Source organism: Peromyscus eremicus, chromosome 8a (genome assembly GCF_949786415.1).
Source record: "Peromyscus eremicus chromosome 8a, PerEre_H2_v1, whole genome shotgun sequence".
Taxonomy (NCBI): domain Eukaryota; kingdom Metazoa; phylum Chordata; class Mammalia; order Rodentia; family Cricetidae; genus Peromyscus; species Peromyscus eremicus.
In genome coordinates, this window is record NC_081423.1 from 77888302 (window position 1) to 77909365 (window position 21064).

General features: G+C 48.0%; 1 protein-coding gene across 3 annotated transcripts in view; it reads left to right on the forward strand.

Annotated features, from left to right (window-relative positions):
- The window catches only part of Fam117a (family with sequence similarity 117 member A), a 44593-nt gene that overhangs the window by 10654 nt on the left and 12875 nt on the right, over positions 1 to 21064 (forward strand). Inside the window, exons 1-2 of one of the 3 annotated variants that reach the window (XM_059271587.1) lie at positions 12225 to 12692; positions 16422 to 16591. In XM_059271587.1, coding sequence (XP_059127570.1) covers positions 12455 to 12692; positions 16422 to 16591 — 408 coding nt within the window. In that variant the 5' untranslated portion in view covers positions 12225 to 12454. Of the gene's footprint in view, positions 1 to 12224; positions 12693 to 16421; positions 16592 to 21064 lie in introns of those variants that run through there. The other 2 variants (XM_059271586.1, XM_059271588.1) reach the window with 2 other exon arrangements.

A 21064-nucleotide genomic window follows, 5' to 3' on the forward strand; every position in this document is an offset into this window, starting at 1 on the left:
ACACGCACACACACAAGTGCATATACACCGTAACACAGGGAGGAATAGAAACTGACTTTGTATCACTTTATGGAACTTGTCTGAACTGTGTGGTCACTGTCCATGTAAAACAGTGGACATTTAAATGCTGCCATTTGCAGGGAAAGGAGCAGGCGTCCACAAACCCTCACCAGATGACAAAACCTTTTGCTGTCTCTTAATTGCCAAATCCCATTTTGTCATAGTTGCCTATTCCTTTCAAGGAATAAAACTCTCTCTCTCTCTCTCTCTCTCTCTCTCTCTCTCTCTCTCTCTCTCTCTCTCTCTCTCTCTCTCGTGTGTGTGTGTGTGTGTGTGTGTGTGCGCGCGCACGCGCGCACACGCGTGCATGCGCACGCACATTTTGAGCAAACCTGTGGGTGTCAAGTATGAGTGTTGGAAAGTATGTGAGCATGTGTAAAATGCATGTGACAGCAAGCTGTCAGTAAAGCAATTGGCATGTGTGTTAATAGGCAGATCTAGGTAAAGATTATGTATGTATCCTGTGTACTTATTCTTTTTATTTTTGTTATTTTGAGACAGGGTTTCTCTGTGTAGTCCTGGCTGTCCTGGAACTCGCTCTGTAGACCAGGCTGGCCTCAAACTCAGAGATCATCTGCCTGCCTCTGCCTCCGGAGTGCTGGGATTAAAGGTGTGCACCACCACCGCCCGGCTCCGTATGCTTGTTCTTGAACAATCAGTTTTAAATCATTTCCAAAGAAACACTTAACCAATAAATACTAGACTAATCTGACTATCAGGTTGCTTCTACATGCTTGTAATGTCTCTTATTCTCCCCACCTAACAGATGGAACAGTTGATTCCCAAGAAGTTATGGACCTGTTTTGAGTTCACATACCATGTTGGGGTGAAGTCAGGGTTTTGCCTCTGTCTTAGATTGCCTTTCAGGAGCCTGCAGCTTGCCCCTCCCCAATTGGATAGATTGGTATCAGACCTGGGAACCGACTGGGGGCCAGTTTCTGTGTTTGCAAGTGCGGCCCTTGCTCCATGTTGCCCCAGCGTGCTGTTACAGATGCGATCCCACGCTGAGCTTGCTCTGCATGTCCAGTGTCTTCTGGAGGAACATGCCTCCTCTCTGGAAGATGAAGCATTCTTCCACTCTCCTCTGCTCATCACCTAGCTCTTCACTTCTTAAAATACTGGGAATTAGAAGGCACATCCGTGCCACAGCCATGCAGTAACACTACTGCACATTTATATAGGAGAGGACAGAGGGGCAAATCAGTGAGTTTGGCTCAGAAAGTGGTGCCAGGGTATGGGCCCGGGCCACATGGCTTTTTCTGTGACATATGCTAGGTAGTTATTGTACCCTCTGCCTTGTGAATATGGTAGGCCTCAGGGGAGTTTGTGTGGTTTAATGCAGGACATTGTACCAAGTGGGACAGGAGTTATAGCTTACTCTAAAGGAAGTACCCTTTGGTCTAGCTTTCCCTTAACCCCAGGCCCAAGGAGGCTGGGCCTGGGATTACTAAGCAAGGTTAGAGGAACAGACAGCCCTTGCTGTATCCCACCCTTTCCTCTCACATCAAACCACTTCAGCTCTCTGGCTGTGCTCCCTAAGGGCATTCAGCCATTCTTGTGGTTTTGTTTATGCTGCAGGGAATGAGTGAACCCTATTCTACTTATTTTGGTCAGTTGAGCCAGATTCTTACTGTGTAGCCCAGGCTATTGTAGAGTTTGCAATCCTCCTGCCTCTGCCCTCTGATTGCTGGGATTGCAGATCTGTGTCACCACATTTATCCCTACTCTACTGTGTAACCTGGTGGGGGTGGGGCAGTTTTCTGTGACTGGACAGATGGCTCAGGGGTGAAGAGCACTTGCCGCTCTTATAGAAGATCCAAATTCAGTTCCCAGTGCTCACATTGGGTAGCTCTCAACCACCTGTAGCTCCAGTTCCGGGGGACCCAACACTCTCTTCTGGCTTCTACAGGCACCTGTATGCACATGCACAAACCCACACACAGACTCACAAGTACACCCATAGTTAAAAATAAAAGTAAGGGGCTGGAGAGATGGCTCAGAGGTTAAGAGCACCGACTTCCCTTCCAGAGGTCCTGAGTTTAATTCCCAGCACCCACATGGTGGCTCACAACCATCTGTAATGAGATCTGGCATCCTCTTCTGTATATACATAATAAATAAATTTAAAAAATAAATAAATAAAAGTAAATCTTTTTTAAAAAGGCAGTTTTCTGGAAATCTTCAGTTTTGGTGTACATCTTTTATCTGAGGTGCTTGCTGTCGCTGGCTGTAATTAAGCTGTCCTTAAAGGATTACTTCATGGCCCAGCCAGCTATGTGAAGTAGACCTGTGGGCATTTACTATGTGAGTGCCGCCGCTTGTCCTTAGGAAGTGATCAAGTTATATGGACTCCCTCCGTGACCCGCTTTGTATATCTGCCTGTATCTTCCACTGTTCTGGCTCTGTCCTGACCCAAAATAACTGATGGGCGGTTGACAACCAGCAAGGAGGAGGAGGATGAAATGAGGCTACCCCCAATTCCTAGGGGGCTGTCTGGAGTTTCGATGTCTGTGTGGGAGCCACTGTGCAGATAACAGAGCTGTCTGCTTAAAAAAAGGCTAACTGAGCTTGCCTTCTGGGTCTCAGAAGCTGGGATAGGACATATGGGTGATGAATCCCATACTGTTTCCCTGGATCCAGTTAGCCTTCTGTATCAGTAAGACGAGCCTTCTCTTATAGAAGGTGACATTACCATGAAGCAGCTTGCGGGAGAAGATCTGGTTTGTCACCTCCCTATAATGTGTGTTGCCTCACCCTCTGCCTCTGGAGCTGCCTGTGGAGAGGTGACCCGGGAACAAGCTCTTGGCTGCTTTCTTCTCCTCCCTGCTGTGGTCTGGGCTCTAAACATCCATCCAGCCTTGCTTTTCAGGCGGGCTTACCCTGGAGGCACTGCCTAACCTTTGCGCCTCTCTTAGGAAATCTGAACAACTGGAGGGCAAGACCAGGACTTCAGAGCAGGGGCTGCCCTGGAATGTCTCCCAGCACACTTTGGGGTTTTTCCACAGCCCAGGCACAGCGCGGTCATTTGCCATTTATTTCCAGTTCAGTTCCAGAAGGTCAGGGCCCAGGTAAGGGATTCACTGGGTCGGATGTAGAAGTCTTGTGGTGTCTCCCCTGTGAAGCTGGGGACGTGAAATAGAGCTGGAGTGAAGAGATGACCGGACTGTCTGCAAGTGGGACAAGGTAGTTCACAGTTGTTTTTGACAGTGTTGGGAATTGAACCCAGGGCCTCAGACATGCTGGGCAGATGCTCTACTACTGAGCTGCATCCCCAAACCCTTCACACAGGTTTTCACGGATGAGGCAGAGCAGATTCGGTGACTGACATTCTTGGCTCTGAGGAACCTAACTGAGCCTTTGTCCCTTGTAAGTGTCCCTAGCCCAGCCCAGAGCAGGATGAAAACCAAAGTTAAGAGCAGCGGATCCTGACAGAGTCCAAGCTAGTGAAGTGTAGCAAGCCAGTAACCTGTGTGCCCTCCGTGCTCCTGAGTATGCTTGGTGGTTACTGCAGCTTGCCCAGCCATGTGACCAGGCTTTCTGGTGTGGCCAGCCACAGGTAAATTGAGCACTATTTATATTTTCCTGCTTGGGAGGAGGTGGGCAGGGACATGTGGGAGCCTACAACACAGCTGTCTCAGCTGCCTCGGTGAGGCGTATTTACCGTTGACTTGGTCATTTCTTCTCTTGTGCCCTAGATGATACTGCGTGTTCTGACTTTCCACTTTAGCTGCGTCGGTCAGCAGTCCTCTCCTCTCTACCCTTTAGGAGTTGCAACCTTCTGCCCTCAAGGGCAGATATTGAGTCAGGAACCTGTAATGGTCTCTTCCTTTTTTCAGGGACAGACCATACAGATCATTTACAATCTCGCTCATTCAGTGCTGCGGACTGCGTTAGTTCTTCCCATTGTCAAATTAGACTCTCCAGCTAAACTTATCTTTTCTTTTTTAATATTTTACTTTTATTTCATTTGCATTGGTGTTTTTTGTTTTGTTTTTTGTTTTTCGAGACAGGGTTAAAACTGTGTAGTTTTGGTGCCTGTCCTGGATCTCACTCTGTAGACCAGGCTGGCCTCAAACTCACAGAGATCCGCCTGGCTCTGCCTCCCAGGTACTGGGATTAAAGGTGTGCGCCACCACCGCCTGGCTGCATTAGTGTTTTGCCTGCATATATATCTGTATGAGGGTGTTGGGTCTCCTGGAACTGGAGTTACACACAGTTATGAGTTGCCATGTGGGTGCTGGGAATTGAACTCAGGTCCTCTGGAAGAGCAGTCAGTGCTCTTAACCACTGAGCCATCTCTCCAGCTCCCCCCACCCCTCCTTTTTTTTTTTTTTTTTTTTTTAGGACAGAGTCTCACTATGTAGCCCTGGCTAGCCTGGAACTATCATTAGATATATGGACCAAGTTGTCCAAGCCTGTCTGTTCTCCTGTGTCCATCAGTGTATATGTGTCTAGACAGACCCTCACATGTGTCCATCAGTGTATGTGTGTCTAGACAGACCCTCACATGTGTCCATCAGTGTATGTGTGTCTAGACAGACCCTCACATGTGTCCATCAGTGTATGTGTGTCTAGACAGACCTTCACATGTGTCTATCAGTGTATGTGTGTCTAGACAGACCCTCACATGTGTCCATCAGTGTATGTGTGTCTAGACAGACCCTCACATGTGTCCATCAGTGTATGTGTGTCTGGACAGCCTCACATGTGTCCATCTGTACGTGGTCTTTTGGGTGAACTCTTTGAAATGACCATGTCCTTTTCCCCTTACTCCAGCAGCTTCTCCTGAGAATAAAGACGGTTTTCTTCACAATGTTATCATGCCTAAGGAAATTAACTGTGACTGGGTATCATTTAGTATCTAGTCTGTTTTCACACTTCCCATTTAGTGGCTCACTTTGTAATCTTGGTCTGGGGGTTGGAACTCAGGGCCTTACACATTCTAGGCAAGTGTTCTTTCTACATCCTCAGCACAAAGGATCTTAGTCAGTTCTATCTTTTTAAAAAGGCTCTCAATCCAGAGTTTTCCCCTACTCTGAATACACATGAGAGAGAGAGAGAGAGAGAGAGAGAGAGAGAGAGAGAGAGAGAGATGATTTGCACATGTACATGTGTGTACACTTGTGGAGGTCAGAGATTGATGTCAGATATCTTAGATATAGGTTAAGCATTTCTACAAGAACATCTGACCCTAGCATGGCGGTACACATCTTTAATCCCAGCACTCAAGAGACAAGGGCAGGTGAATCTATGTATTAGGCTAGCCAGGGCAACATAATGAGATGTTGTCTCAAAACAAAAATAAACTTTTCATGAGTAAAGTTGTGTCTTTATACTGTTATTTTAGGATGTATATACTACCAGAGTATTCCTAGTAGTAATACTGTCATTGAAGACAGGTATGGGGATTGAACACCAGGGCTTCACACACATCTGCTGTGTCACTGAGTTGTACCTCCAGCTTAGTCATGCTAAATTTGATCACTTCTGGTGGTGACCACCAGATTTCCCACCGTGAAAGCACATCATTCTCTTAAGGGATTTCTGGGGGGACACTTTGGCATTGTGTAAATATCCTTTTCCCCACAACCTTTGGCCTAGTAGTCTTGGCATCTATTGACTCTTCATGATAGAGATAGTATATCGAGAATTTCATAAAGACAGTTCTGAATTAACACGAATTGAAAAGAATACGGACATGACTAATTCAACAAGAGGAATAGCAAAAATAATTTTATTTTGTGGGGGAAGGCGACAAAATGGGGCTGTCAAATTGCATGTTAGCTGCTTGAATGTGTGTGATTTAGAAGTTTGCTGGAAGCCAGGAAGAAAGCAGATTGGACAGGGTTAAAATGAATAAGGGTTTATTCATAAAGCGGAAATGATTTTGATGGTTTGAAAATAATCTGTAATCTTATTTCCCTTGTATTTGGCTCTCCCTTCCTCACTAGAACTTGTCTCTCTTTTAAATTGTCTTCATCTTCCCTTGGCCAACCCAATGTGCTCAGTGACTAAAGCAGTGTTCCCAGGTAGGATCATCTCGTTCCTAGCAAGCGTTTCCCGAACCAAGGCAGCCAGGAAGTCATTCAACAGTTGAATCTAAGATACAAGTGTGGGAAATTTTCTTTGAAAAACCTTCTATTTGGGAAATAAAGGGCCTCACTTTGCACTTTGACCTTGGAGAAATGAGTTCTCACTCTGTAGACCAGGCTGGCCTTGAACTCACAGAGATCCACCTGGCTCTGCCTCCTGAGTGCTGGGATTAAAGGTGTGCGCCGCCGCCGCCGCCGCCGCCGCCGCCGCCGCCGCCGCCGCCGCCGCCGCCGCCGCCGCCGCCGCCGCTGCAGCCACCACCCACCCAGCTGCGAGTTCACCTTTCAACGTGAGATGATACCTATCACTGTGAAGTCTTGGAGACTCTGCCCCATAGGGGAATGCATGAGAGTGTGGGGTACACAGAATCAGAACAGAAACCAGGGTGCAGTTTCGTAGTTGTCCTCGGTATAGATGAACCTCCCCAGTCTGGTTCTCCCTTTGCCCCACTAACCTTAAAAGCTAACTTAAAAGCTGACTGGGTGTCATGATTTTTTTTTTTTCTCTGTTTGATGAAAATCATTACCATAAGAAGTGAAGCAAGGAAAAAAGGTGCTTGCCCATCCTTTGAGTTTGTATGTCCCCAAGGAACCTATTACTTTCCAACAGCCATGGGGTGAGTATTGTTTTATGGGAGGAGGCTACTGTGTGGGTTCTTCTTACAAAGGCCCCCATTAGATCTTAAAGGAAGACATGCTTCGATCAGTAACTGCCGGTGATTTGTTTTGTCTTGAGAATGCTACAGTCCTACAGAACTCCTCTTCAGAGAATCGAGATAAAGGGTGAAAAGTTCACACTACTTCCTTTTCTTCTAACTGCAGTTTCTTGAGAACCAAGCAAATGTCAGAGGCCCGGCAGCCTGCTTCTTTGAGGCCGGCGCATGCACGCTGGGGTTACCCTTTGCCTCCTGGAAGATACACAGAGTGTAGTCCTTATTTTTTTTTTTTTCCCACAGTGACATCTCCCGAAAGGCTTCTCTTGGCCCAGTCCTCCAGCTGCCTGCAGATGTGGTCTACATTTTGGGAAGTCAGACATGAAGCCAGAAATGGTTTCACTGGTTCTTTCTTGTGTTGTACGTTTAAATATGGAGTCACAGTGATTGATGGAGAGCTTGGCTGAGAAGTGCTTCGTGTGTACACAAAAACCATTTCTCTTTTCTGGATAAAATCTTGGTAGGGGAAACAACGTTTCCCCCTCCTGTCTAGTTCTTTTGAGTCCCTTCTCCCTGTGAAAATTGACCGTTAGCTGTGATTTAGTGTTGAAAGAAATGTTAGTCAGGATTGGGATTATAGTTGAGAGACAGAGTGCTTCCTTGAGGTCAAGTTTCAGTGCTGGAAAAAAGAACAAAGGAAACCCGCTCAAAGCTCCAGATTTAACGTAGCCAGCCGGGATGGATGGGGTCTCCATGGGCTTTCCATGGAGGTCTTCTAACCCCCCTACAGTCATATTGGGGGTTTCAGTTTTACCACAACTTCCCTCCAAAACCCACGTGTCCCTGAGCTAAGCAGTGACGAGGCCCCTAACCAGAGGGAGCTCGTGAGGCTGCCTATGCCTGTCAAAGCCCAGCACATGTCCAGAAATGGAAAGACAATCCCCGTGAGGCTGCTTGGAGGACCTTCTCCTACGTACCACAAATCTGTCCTTGGGGAAGTGTTTAGAAAGTCTGAGACCCTGTTGTGTTTTGTTCTCCCAGTTTCTCAAGTGCTGCACCAGAGTGGACAGGGCAGGGCAGGACCCCTCTGTCTTCCGCCATACTGCCCTGGCCCTGCGTGCTTCTCATCCCCAAGTGAAGATCATTGATTGAAAAACAAAAATAAACAACAAGCATGCATGTGTGCATGGAGAAAACCGAGGATATATGTAGCACTGTGGTGATCTCTGGGTGGGGCATGTATGGCTTTTAGTTTAGGGTTTTCACTCATCTGCATTTTTTTTTTTTTTCTCTCGGTTTTTTGAGACAGGGTTTCTCTGTGTAGCTTTGCGCCTTTCCTGGAACTCACTTGGTAGTCCAAGCTGGCCTCGAACTCACAGAGATCCGCCTGGCTCTGCCTCCCGAGTGCTGGGATTAAAGGCGTGCGCCACCACCGCCCGGCTTCATCTGCATTTTCTTATTTCCCATAACGTATTTGTAGCTTTTGTTACGATTAGGGCTCTTTTCTCTTTGAAGAGGGCAGGAGAGAAGGCTAGTGAAAAGAGATTTCCAAAGCCTGATGCCATGAGAAAATGACTCAGACCTTGTTTGTTGAACCAGCCAGTTGTCGAGTTTTGGCTGGGTGTAAAGTCTCATTATGTCTGGCTTTCGTTTTAGGAGTGTCCTAGGAAGGCTAGGCACATGCTGGTGGCGGTGTAAGGAAGAGCATCTTTGCATCCTAGGTTTCTGCCTCCTACATGGCCTGTAAGACGGTGAAATGATGGACCTGTCCCTCCAGATGCCCAGCCAGAACCCTTCGGTCAGGCCTGATTTCTCCTGGCCCATTGCTTGGTCCCCACCTTGGCCAGGCTGAGAAGAACCAGGAATGTCTTGTGTCCTACATCGTCGGTAGTTTTCATCCTGAGCAGTATCACTTCTCCTCCGAGTTCCTCTGCTGGGGTTAGGCTTGAGTTGATTTCCAGTGAGGGATCTTGGGAGAAGTAGAGATGGATTGGTGGCCCTTTTGAAAGCACCTTTGCTGGGGGGTAGCCCCCAGGGGTGTGCCTGGTGGTGGCTATCTGACGGGGCAGTGGCATCAGCCCTCTTCTACCCTGCTTCTTGTCTTACTCCTCTCCTATCAGCAGAGACAATCAGAGAGCTGATGCTTAGCGGGCACTCAAACCTACTTACTAAAGGCGTTGTCCTCTGTGTGTGCGGCTGGCTCCCTTGACAGTCCCCTACTAGGCAGACACCGCCTGACCGCCAGGCCTCTGCTCCCTTAGCCCCTCTCCCTGAAGCCACACAGGCATAGCAGTTGGGAGACAGGGCCAAGTGGCCCTGGAAGATAGCACCTAAGGCCTCTTATCTAGTGTGTGCTGTTTTGTTTTGTTTTTTCCATTTGCTGTTGCCCAAGAACCAAAGCATCCGCCACTGCTCAGCCGCGTGGTGAAATGGTCTGGCCTGGTGCCAGGGTGCCTCGCCAGGTGGCTGAGCTGTGGAGGCTGCTGCATGCGATGGGCCGATAATACCCAATGGTGCCGTAAACAGGACACTCCACCCTCCTGCAGACACCCAGCCCGTGCCCCCGGTGACGGCTGCTTTGTCATTGCCTGTCGTGATAGTGGCTTGTCTCCTCCGATCCAGGAGCCAATTGTTCTGTTTCTCTCCCAGGTCCCCAAATCTGAGAGGGGCGCTTTCCAGAAATGAAAGCAGTTCATCTTCCAGCCACAAGCTACCGTTGTGACTGCTCAACACTTCCTATCCTTTAGCTGTGATCGCACAAATGCAGGGCAGAGCCCACTCCCCAGGTCTTGCCGGTGTGCCCACGGGTCCCCACCACTACACTCACTTGCGAGGCCACTAAAGGGTGCTTTTGAGGGTGGAACCTACTACCCGTCTATAGCCGGCTATGTCCACGGCTATAAGAAGTTTTACTGATTTTTGTTTGTTCGAGACAAGGGATCACTGTGTAGCCAAGGCTGGCCTGGAACTCATGTTCCTAATGCCTCTGCCTCCCATGTGCTGGGATTACAGGCGTGAGCCACCTGTCTAGCTACAAGCTGTTTGCTAGCTTTGCACCACTTATCTCAATATCCAGGACAGCAATAGACTGTCCCTAGTAAAGGAAAGGACTTTCACAGTAAAGACAGATACCTTGCCAGGCCTGGTGGGACGGACAGGCCTGTAATCACAACTACTTAGAAGGCTGGGGCAGAAGGAATGTAAATATAAGTAAGGCTTTCCTAAGCTAAAGATTGAATTCAAGGATACCCTGGGCAAGTTATTGAGACCCTGTCTCCAAACGGAAAGTGAAGAGAGTGTGCTGGGATTGTAGCTCAGTGATAGAGTGCTTGCCCAGTGTGTATGAGGTTCAAACCCCAGGCCTGCTCTGCACCTTCTCAGGTAGTCCAAAAAGCACAGGCCTACAGGTAGAGCCTGCTCAGAACAGGCTTCTCAGCAGGCTCCTCCTTCTCCACCTCCTCCCCTGCATCCTCCTAAGGGACGAAAGCATATTTGCATTTCTTTTCTTTTCAGCATCCCTAGGAGGCAGGTCCATGAAGGTAGTGGGCTGCAGCCCCACTACAGGGAGGACACAGCTGTCAGACCTACACTGCTTGTGTGGACCCTCTCAGGGTCGGGACCCTGCTGTGCACCCCAGTCCGCAGCCCCTTTAAGGGGCACAGAGTCACATCAGTATCTGATTTTGGCTTTGATTTATTGTTAGGGGAAATAGATGCCTTGGTTTAGCTCTTAATCAGTTTTGGTGCCCGAAACAGCAGGTGCTTGCCAAACCATTTCGGGGGAGGTTTACGAAATAAGCAGGAGATTTTGTTTTTTCCCTAGTTAAAAAAAAAAAAATCTAATCTTTTTAAAGTACCCTCTCCTTTCTTTCCTAGGCATGAGAGAAACATGGCATTTTAGTCTCCTCAAAGGGGCTGGGACATGCCAAGAATTTGGGGATTTGGGAGGGGCCGTGGAATCTTCCTAAGGGCTCTGAGAAAGGAGGTAATTCTACCTTGTGGCTAGCTAGGAGCTGAGCCAGCACCCCGTGCTGGGATGTGGCCACTGTGGAGATAAGGCAGGGGCCCAGCTGTGACCTCATTTAAAGGGGTGGGGAAAGCGAGGTGGGTCCTTCAGGTGGGCTCATTGTGGTGAGGTCTTTGCAGATCTGCCTGCCATCAGAGGAGGCAGAGCAGTCTTCCACATGGACACTTGATTTTCTTCATTCCATTCTCTCCTTCCCTCCCTTTCTATCTTATTAGTTCCTTTAAAATTTCCCTTTTAGCCAGGCAGTGGTGGCGCACACCTTTAATCCTAGTACTCAGGAGGCAGAGGCAGGCGAATCTCTGTGAGTTTGAGGCCAGCCTGGTCTACAGAGGGAGTTCTAGGACAGGCCCCAAAGCTACACAGAGAAACTGTCTCGAAAAAACAAAACAAAAAAAAATTTCCCTTTTACTATTTGTGATTTTTATGCATAAATGGAGGAACAAGTCACATAGTCTTTGTGAACAATTTTGATTAGAGGCAGTTGGAAAGAATGTAATATCAAGTGGAATAATGGTTGATTCTCATACTAATTCCAGGATGTTGAGTACTTCCTGCACCCTGTCTGTTAGTACTGTGAGTGAAGTACCACTCGATTCACTGTTCTTGAAATTGGACCCCAGCAATAGCTCACAGAATAGGGTGGCTATGCGCGGTGATGGGAAGTGATGTAAAATCTGTGTGGTTGCCGTGGTCGCTTGGTGATAGATTCCTCTGTGACAGATTTCAAAGGCCTCACAAGAAACAAATGAAACCAGCTCAGACACTGAACTGCTGTCCTCTAACCCTCCGTTAAGACTGCCCCTAACAGCCCAGTGAGAAGGCAGAACCCTGGAAAGCACGTTTGCAATATTGCATTAACAATAATAAAGAGGCAGGTAAGCAAATGATTGGCATGTAGGCCAGGATGTCGGGAGACCCAAGGTCAGGCCCGCCTCTACCTCTTATAATGCCTTGTCCCTGAGAGGGGCTAAAAAGGCAGTCCCCTGCAGGTATCCCACAGCCTCCCAACAGGTGGAAAACAGCCTTGGTGTAGGTTCAGGATGCTGCCACCTTCTTGAGATGAGGGGTGTCATGCGACACTGCTTCTCAGTGCCTTGACTTTCTTCAGTCTCCGTGTCCCTTTCCAGGGCTGACGAGAGGGAAAGGTGACTGCAGACCAGAGTCCTTTGTAGCAATGGTGCACGACAGAGAAATATCATAGAAGCATGAGATATGTCAGGGTCTCTGGAGAGTCTTCCAGCAGAGAGGATGGGGCAGATGACTCTGAATGACCTTTCTCCCCCATCACGGTTCCTCAGCCTTGGAGTCACAGTCTCTGTCCTGAAGAAGCAGCAGCCTCTGGGACTACGACATCCTGGCCTACATGCCAGTCATTTGCTTACCTGCCTCTTTATTATTGAGCTGGTTTCTGTTGTAGGCCAGAAGCCCCTAGAAATAGTTGAATTACCACTTTACGTCTTAAGCCCAGCGCAGAGTAATGAGCAATTGAATGGCTTGTGTGGAAGGTAAACTTCCTGAACTCATGGGCTGTCACCGACTTACTGCAGTAACAAGGTCACAGGAAAGTAAAGAAAGAGGTTGAGCCCTCCAAAGCCTCCGAGAGGGAAAGATAGACAAGTGGCTATGGGGTCTTTACTCGGGGTGAGCAGCTGGTATGGATCTGTACAGATTCGGTGGTATAATTACAGAAGCTTTATCTTTCTGCTATGGATTTTTCAGCTCTCTTCAAGTGCTTGGGGTCTTGCCAACTGCCAGCTCTATGCCGTAGACACTGGGGGCTACACAGATAAATCAGAGCCTGACCTCACTGGCTGTTCATTATCTAGGGGTCACAAATACCTGCAGCCCAAGAGAGAGAACAGTAAGTACAAGAGGAGGACAAAGGACGCCGGCGAGCAAACCCGAGACATTCCGAGACACTCCTTGCAGGGGATTCCCAGGATCTGGAGGCTGGGGAGGAGGTGGAGGCAGTTAGGCTGGCCTGGCAAATAGCTCAGATTTCAACACCAGGCCGAGGAGAGAAGGCTTGGTCAGTGGTGGGAAATGGTACAGTGTGAGAGTGTGCCCTGTCTGGGATACAGAGAAAGGAGTGACATGCACAGGACGAGTGGGTGGGTCACAACACGGGGCCTCTGACACCGGGCTTTTTTTTTTTTTTTTTTTGACATCTTTAGTGTGTGTGTGTGTGTGTGTGTGTGTGTGTGTGTGTGTGTGTGTGTGTGTCTTGCACACATGCACGGCCATGGCATGAGAGTGGAGGTCAGAGGACAACCTGGACAACTTTCAGGAGCTGGTTCTTTCTTTCCACCAACGAGTCCTGGGCATCAAACTTAGGTCTTTAGGCTTGGCCTCGGGTGCCTTTTCCCTCCGAGTCATCTTGCTAGCTCCTGACTTCCAGCTTTGAAAGGGCCTTTGGAGAATTTTAGTGTAGAGATGTTATGATCATTTAAAATAATGTATGGCCAGGCATGGTGGTGCAGACCTATAATCCTAACCCTTAGGAGGTGGGGCCAGGAGGAGTACGACTTTAAGGCCTGAATAGACTATATAAAGAGATCAGTTCAAAAAGCCAAAAATGCTGGGTGGTGGTGATGCACCCCTTTAATCCCAGGACTTAGAAGGCAGAAGCAGGCAGAGCTCTCTGAGTTTGAGGTCAGCCTGGTCTACAAAGCCAGTTCCAGGACAGCCAGGGCGGTTACACAGAGAAACCCTGTTTTGAAAACACAAACAAAAAAACCAAACTCCCTGGAAAAGTATGCTATAGTCAGAATATATTGGTTTCCTTTAGAAAGGAGGTAGAAATACAGCCAAACAGTATTATGATGTGCTCCCATTATTAATTAATTAATCATTATTTATTTATTATTTTGAGACAGGGTTTCACCATGTAGCCCTGGCTATCCTAGTACTTACTCTGTAGACCAGGCTGGCCTCAAACTCACAAAGATTAGCTTGCCCCTGCCTCCCAAGGGCTGAGATTAAAGGCGTGCGTGACCACCTCCTGGCACCCAGCCCATTTTTCAATTTTTAAAATGTATGTGTATCCATATTCAGAAGGTAAGGATTATATATATATATATATATTGTAGATCAGGCTGGCCTCAAACTCAGAGATCTGCCTCCAGAGTGATGGGATTCAAGGTGTGCACCACCATACCCACATATTGACAGTGATTATCTCTGGGTGATGAGGTTGAGGTTTTGTTTTGTTTTTTTATTTTGTTTGCTGGTTTGATTTATATATTTCTTGACTTTTCGACAGTTCATACTTACAACTTTGTCATTAAAAGTCATTTTTAAGTTCTTCTAAGTGAATACTTACTTGCTGGCCAAGGGAGATGACCTAGAAATATGACAAAGGTTAAATTAAAAACTAAGAAGAAAGGTTGGCGATGCACTAGCACTGATGATCTGCATATGAGAGAGCAAACAAAGTGTTCAGTAATATAGGAATGATTAAACAAGTTACAGCTTGACATCATACAGTCTTTAAAAATGGCAAATATGTAGATCATTGATACTTGAATTGGGATTTTATAATGGCTGGAATATAGTATAGTATATTTTATACTGATTATAGCTTATATATATATATTTAAATTAATTTGGAGACTATGACACTGTTAGTATCTTTTTTTTTAACTGTGGCAACATAAATGATGTAAAATTTACCACTTTAAGCATCGTGAGTTTATGATTCAGTGGCGTGAGTACATTTACAGTGTAGCCATCACCATATCATTTCTAGAATTTTTTTTATCATCCCAGACAGTTGGTATTTATTAACAGTAACTCCCATTCCCCCTCCTCCTGTGCCCATGGTCACCTCTGCCTCCTTCTTGTCCCCGTGGATTTGCCTCATGAAGATGGAATCATCCAACACTTGCCCGCCTGTCTGTGTCTGGATTGTTTCACCTTGCAACGTCAGTGTTGTTCCCGTACTATTATAATTGATGCTACTGTGATCACGGGTGTATGAATAACTTTAAAAATCTCAGCTTTCAGGTTTGTTTTATTGTTGGTTTTTGTTGTTGCTGTTTGTTTTGTTTTGAGGGGAGTCTGTACCTAGAGGTAGAATTTCTGGACCCTCAGGGACTCCTCTGTTTAATTTTTTGAGGAACTGCCAATCTTTTTGTGTCTCTTTAATATAAACCTCTTTGAGTCTATTTATACCTACAGTTCCCAGTTCTTTCTGCTGTGCTGAATATACACATAAATTACCAAGGGATTACTACAGATGTGAAAGCATTTTGTTCTGTTTAAAGGAGAGTCTTTGTAGATCTGCAGATAGTGGAATGTTTTGAACGTGGCCATGGAAAACAGGGTCAACCCAGATCACTGAAACTTCCAGATGATTCCAGAACCCTTACGTTTTAAAAACAGCTTCAACTTTTAATTTCTCCCAGAAATCTTTAACCGACATAAAATGAAATGAATGCATTCATAATTGCCTTCTTTTTGTTTTTGCCACTCAGATAAGAGGCAGAGAAGGGGGAGGAAAGGACCTGCAGACTTGGAGAGTGTCCTAAACTGGACTCCTCTTCTAGGAGTTCTGTGATTCTTTCCATGCCAGTCCCCTCGCTCTCCTGGAGCTGCCTGGACTGGAGGAAATAGGAAGACTCCTTCGTGCTGGGCATGGAGGTGCACACCTATGATCCCAGCTAGTAGGGAAACAGAGACCTAAGGATTACAAGTTCAGGGTGGGCCTGAGCTATGTAGTCAATTCAAGGCTATCTGAACAATGTAGCAAGATCCTATCTCAAAAAAACTGGGGGAAAAAATGGAGTTGTGGAATACAGTTCGGTGGTAGAATGCTTGCTTAGCCTATATAAGGTTCTGGATCCAGTCCCCAGCAGCACAAAAAGAAGAAAAGAAATTTGGGGGTTGGGGATTTAGCTCAGTGGTAGAGCGCTTGCCTAGCAAGCGCAAGGCTCTGGGTTCGGTCCTCAGCTCCAGAAAAAAAAAAAGAAAGAAAGAAATTTTTTTTTTAAATGAATTGAGCCAAATTTGTGCAGAGTAGAAGCCCCAAAATGGATACAGGAGGGAGGAAGGAGGGCAGAAAATTAGAAAGGGAGAAGAAAGCTTGGATTTTGTGAACATGGGGTTCCCTCTAAGGCTGGGAAACAGAGTTCCTCCAAGGAGTCTCGGCGTGGAGACTTGGGAGCTCTGGGCTTAGAGTCTAAAATTACTTCTAAAGCCGGACAGGTGGCACATGCCTTTAACCTCCGGCATTTGGGAAGTAGAGGCAGGTGGATCTCTGTGAGTTTGAGGCCAGCATGGTCTACAGAGCGAGATCCAGGACAGCCAGGGCTACACAGAGAAACCCTGTATTAAAAAACCAAACAGAAAAGAAAAAAAAAGTAACCCCTAATTCCAGTGTGAACTGGTGAAAAATCATTCCCAGTGCTAAAGTGAAGTCAGGAAAGCTTGTCAGATAGGATGTGCTTTTGCTGCTTTGAATTATTTGTGGGGGAGGGGAGGAGTGAAGACATGGCCTGCAGGTGAGGTGTCCTGCCAGAGAGCAGGCTGGTTACCAGGACTCTGTCCTCCATGCTGATGTCAAGGCGTTGCGGGCTGTGCTCTCTTTCAGCCAGTGTCCCATGTTCGGTGGCCCCAGAAAAGTCAGTGTGGAGGCCTCAGCCACCCCAGGTCCGACGTACATTCTCTCTGGACACCGTCCTCAGTTCCTACCTTCTGGGCCAGTGGCCACGAGATGCCGATGGGGCCTTCACCTGCTGTACCAATGACAAGGCCACCCAGGTAATGCAGCTGTCTCCTAATGGGATCAGGAGGGAGAGGAGGGCTGGCTGAGGGGGCCTCTGGTCCATTACTCTCATTGAAATGACTTGTCCTGGGTTTTGGTTGTTCATAGACACTCTTCATCCTCTACTGTTTACCAGGGTTTTTGTTGTTATTGCGGTTGTTCTTCTTTGTAAATGTAGATGAAAAAGAGTTTGCATTCTATCTGCCTGGTGAAGAGAGATGTCAAGCTGGGGTTTTCAGAGGTTACATGTGGGGACTCCACAGCCGACTTTGGAATTTGGGATTTTTAAAATGAAATTTGCTTTCCTGAAGTTACACTCAAGCCGACATTCAGTCCAGTTTGCATTCCCCCAGGCAGCCAAGGAAGTGGTCAAAGCAGTGTTGAGCCAGGCTCGACCCCATTAGAGCAATAGGAGTAAGGCATTCTTGTGAGGAGCTACGCATTGCTAGCAGCCAGGCTAGGGCTCCAGGGCACCCATCTGAGTCCTGCAGAGCCCAGCTTTCTCTCCTGTGTTTTCATGAAGAGTCCTGCCCTTGGAAGGGACCTCCATCTGTGTGTCCGTCTTTTGGATAAGACCTGTTAGCCTGAGCAAGAAGTCATCCCATCTGGAAACCACCCAAAGATATTTCCTCGTCTGACTCAGGACTTCAGTCTTCTTAGCAGTTAATTTGGTGAGAGTAAGGCTCCCGTTGGGGGCAGCTTAGGCTGAGTCCTGCTCAACTTCAAGACAGCTGAGTTGTTCTTCTATAGGTGGAAATGTAGGAAAGAACACCCAGCTCACCTCAGCCCTCCATTCTGGGTAACAGGACGAGAAGGAGCGAGGCAGCTCTTCCTTTGTGTGCTGAGTAGAGTGTATCTGTTCTGCCCACATACATGCTGCATGATGGCCAAGGGATGTAGACCCCCTTCCCATGCAGCTCACTCTGCCTCCTTCTCAGCACATCACATTGGTTCCTTTCTTTTTATGAGATCTATTTTTCAAATGTTATTAATGAATGTTTGAATTTGCTCACTCTTTTTCAATGGGAACAAGATTTGGTTTCTTTGAGCCTGGTTTCCAGTTCCCTGAAGGCCAGTGAACAGCCAAGGGTTGTCATGGGGTGAGTGTCTGGCAGAGTTTGGAGGAGCAAGATTCTTCCGGAAATGCCCCCATGTTGCACGGGAAATAACTGAAACAAGTTTAAGATAGTAAGGTGACGACAACGGTCCTCTTTAGATGTGCAGGTGGAGGGGAGGGGAGAGGAGTGGGCACCCTCCTGGGAACCCAGCACTGTTCTCTCCTTATCCTTTTAACAAGGTTCTCTCTTGTGGGCCTACGAGGACACACTCCTTTTCCTTGACTCAGTCCAGATAATGTACTTAATCAAGGAGGGCTTCCTGCAGGAGTGGGACTTGAGGTTGCTTCAAGTAGGTGGACTCATGAGCATCCTTTGTTAGACATCAGGCAGTTGTACAGCCCACTTATCCCTACCTCTGTCACTTCCTGTTTGCTAGCCTTCTGCAAAGTGACCATCCCACTCCTCACATAGCTTTCTCCTTGTCACCCTTCGGCAAGCCTGGCCTCAGGCGTCCTCTGGCCAAGTGGAGTGGCCTGGGTTCTCAACTGCATGTTTTTGCTTCAGCTCCAGCTGCAGGCCAGATCTTTTATATAACAAGTCTGGGCTTCTTGCCACAGCAAGACAGAGGTCAGCGATGTGCCTCCATGGGTCTGGCAAGGCCCAGCCCTCCAGCTTTCTTCTTCCCTGGGATGGGCTCCAGCCCTCGAGGAAACTCTTAGCAACCTGTCAATATTGTGGCTGCAGGCAAGAGGTGGGAGAATTCTGATCAGCGTAAAGCATCCAACCCCAAGTATGCGCTCTGCCCGTCTTCCAGTCCTGCTCTTCAGGGAATTTTCTGCTTCTAGGTTTGGGCTCCACTCAAATTCCTGCTGGAGGCCCCTGGCCTGGCACAAGCTACCGTTTTTAGCACTGGCATTACACTGTAAAAGCCTTAGACTCAGTTGCCATCTCCCCAGAAGACCTTGTACTTCCTTTCTCAACAGCAAGAGATCACCCAGAAAGGATAGATAAAGAAGGCATTTTCAGGGAGTATGGGGAAAGGAAAAGAGGAGGAAGGAGGCTAGATCTATTAAGGTCTTTGAAAGCTTATGTAGTTAGTTAGTTAGTTAGTTGGTTGGTTAAATTTTATGATGCTGGCGATAGAGCCCAGGGCCTCAAGTATGCAAGGCAAGTGCTTGTGCTGTACCACTGAGCTGCATCCCAAGCTCATTAAAAGCTTTTCAGCCGTCAGGCATGGTGGATGCCAGAGCTTTCCCAGTTGCTTTGAGCAAGCCAGCTAGTCCTACCCTTCCCCTCCGTTGTGCCCCTTCTCTCCTAGCCACAGCAGTGGAGCGTGTCGTGGTCTGATTCATTCAGCTTACCTGGCAGGTACTTGTTACCGCTCTCTTGGGTGCCTAGACTCCTTTTGTTGGAGGCCGTATCATACCTGACACTCCCAGGGACATGCTTTTCAGTTATGGCTGAGGCTAAGCAGCACCTTCCCAGAAAATCCCTAGAAGGACCAGGGGCCTTGCTCATTCCAAGCCAGTGTCAGCACGAGACCCCAGACCCACAACACCTGCCATTAGAGAGCTGGGTGTGCTGTGTCCTCCGGGCCTCTGCACAGGGCAGAAGATGATTGAAAGCTCTCAGCACCCGAGTCTACGGTAATGTGGTTGGCACTCTCAGGCTCCCCTTCCTGGCCACGCTGTATGCCTTCCGTCAAGTGTGAAGCCGGTCCTCGGGCAGCCATCGATCCACATGGGAGCTAGGATCCTCACATAGCTGAGGCCAGAGGAGCAAATGGAAGATGGGAGGGTCTTATCTGGGGAAACAGCTATTCTAGGAAGAAGGAAGGAGTGTGATTGTGACAACTGGGGAGGGGTACTCGGGAAGTACCGCTTCATGGTTTGTGTCTTTTGCAGTGTTGAGAATGGAACCCAGGGCCTGCACATGCTAGCCAAATGCTCTGCTCCTGAGCTCTACCTAAAACAAGCCCAGCATGTTTTGAGCCTGGAGGAACAATGTGAAAGATGTGAACAGGTGTCCCCTTCATTAGCTTCCTGAGAAGGAAGTTAATCCCCCAGTCCCACCGCTGTGGCGTCTTCATTTTCTGTGGGAAGTCCTGTGTCTCAGAGGAGGTTTTCAGAATGGCCTGGGTGTGATTTTTGAGTGTGGCCTTTGAGTGTGATTTCTCCGCAGTGGCCCGCCCTTCCCCCAGGCCATTCGGTAACCCAGAGCTGGCCACCAAGTGCTTTTGAGTCGGTCTCTCCCGAGTGGCTGGGCCCAGACCAGGGCCAGCGATGGCAGCACATGCCAGTGGCTGTGGTCACCTCTCTCCCTTCGTGTTGTGCAAAGCATCTAAGCCTTGTACTCTTCTGTAGGGGGAAGTGGGCTTACCACAGCTGGGATGGCTGTTTGAGTGAAGTTCCCCAGCTGGTGGCATCCTGCCCACAGAAGGGACCTTGGGTACCTGCCCTGCCTGGCTCCACCCACACTCTGCTTCCTTGCATCCCCGTTTCTGCTTCATTCATTGGTAAGATAGGAAAGCCCTTGTGATTTTCCTCCCCACGTGGACCTCTGACTTATCGTTTGCGGGGGAAATAGCATAAGTCCTTAACAGACATCATAGAGCAGCATCCCAAAGGCCAGAGGTGGAGGCAGCTTACTGGTTGGAGAGGACTTCCTTTCTGTCTTTTTCCCACCTGTGGTGGCATGGGTGGGACCAAGGGGTCCTCCCTTTCCCTGAGCTATTACCTCAGTGCTCACTGGTGGCACGTAATTCAGCGTGACCGTCACAGGCTTTTAACAACTTTTTATTTGTGGGTGTGAGAGCTTAGGCACAGAGCCTGTTTTCCAAACTAGCAACCAGGTTCAGGACATGGTTTGACAATACAGCAAATACTTGAAAATGGAGTCATGATGGAAAAGCTGAGGGTCATCTAGTCACTGTTGAGTTAGCAATGGTGGCTTTGGCCACCTGCAGCCAGAGTTCTCGGTACTGGCCAGTGGACCACCCTCAGAGCCTCTTTGTTTGGCCAGAGTCCCAAGGGACTGGCTCCTTGCTGAACTGAGCTAGTCATGTGGCTCCCCAGCCAGGGCCCATGCTGCTCTTTACTTCTAACAGATACAGTGGGTAACGTTCTTAAGACTCAGCCCAGCTCTGCAATCAGAATATGCTCAGGAGCCAAGGGCACTGGAGACATTGAGAGCCTGGACTCTTCCCTGTCTGGTCATGACCTCCAGGTAGAAACTTAGCTGTGTTGGAAGCCAAAAAAGACATTCCAAGCTGGGCGGCGGCGGTGGCGCACAGCTTTAATCCCAGCACTCGGGAGGCAGAGCGAGGCAGATCTCTGTGAGTCAAGGCCAGCCTGGTCTACAGAGTGATATCCAGGACAGCCAGGACTACACAGAAAAAACCCTATCTGAGAA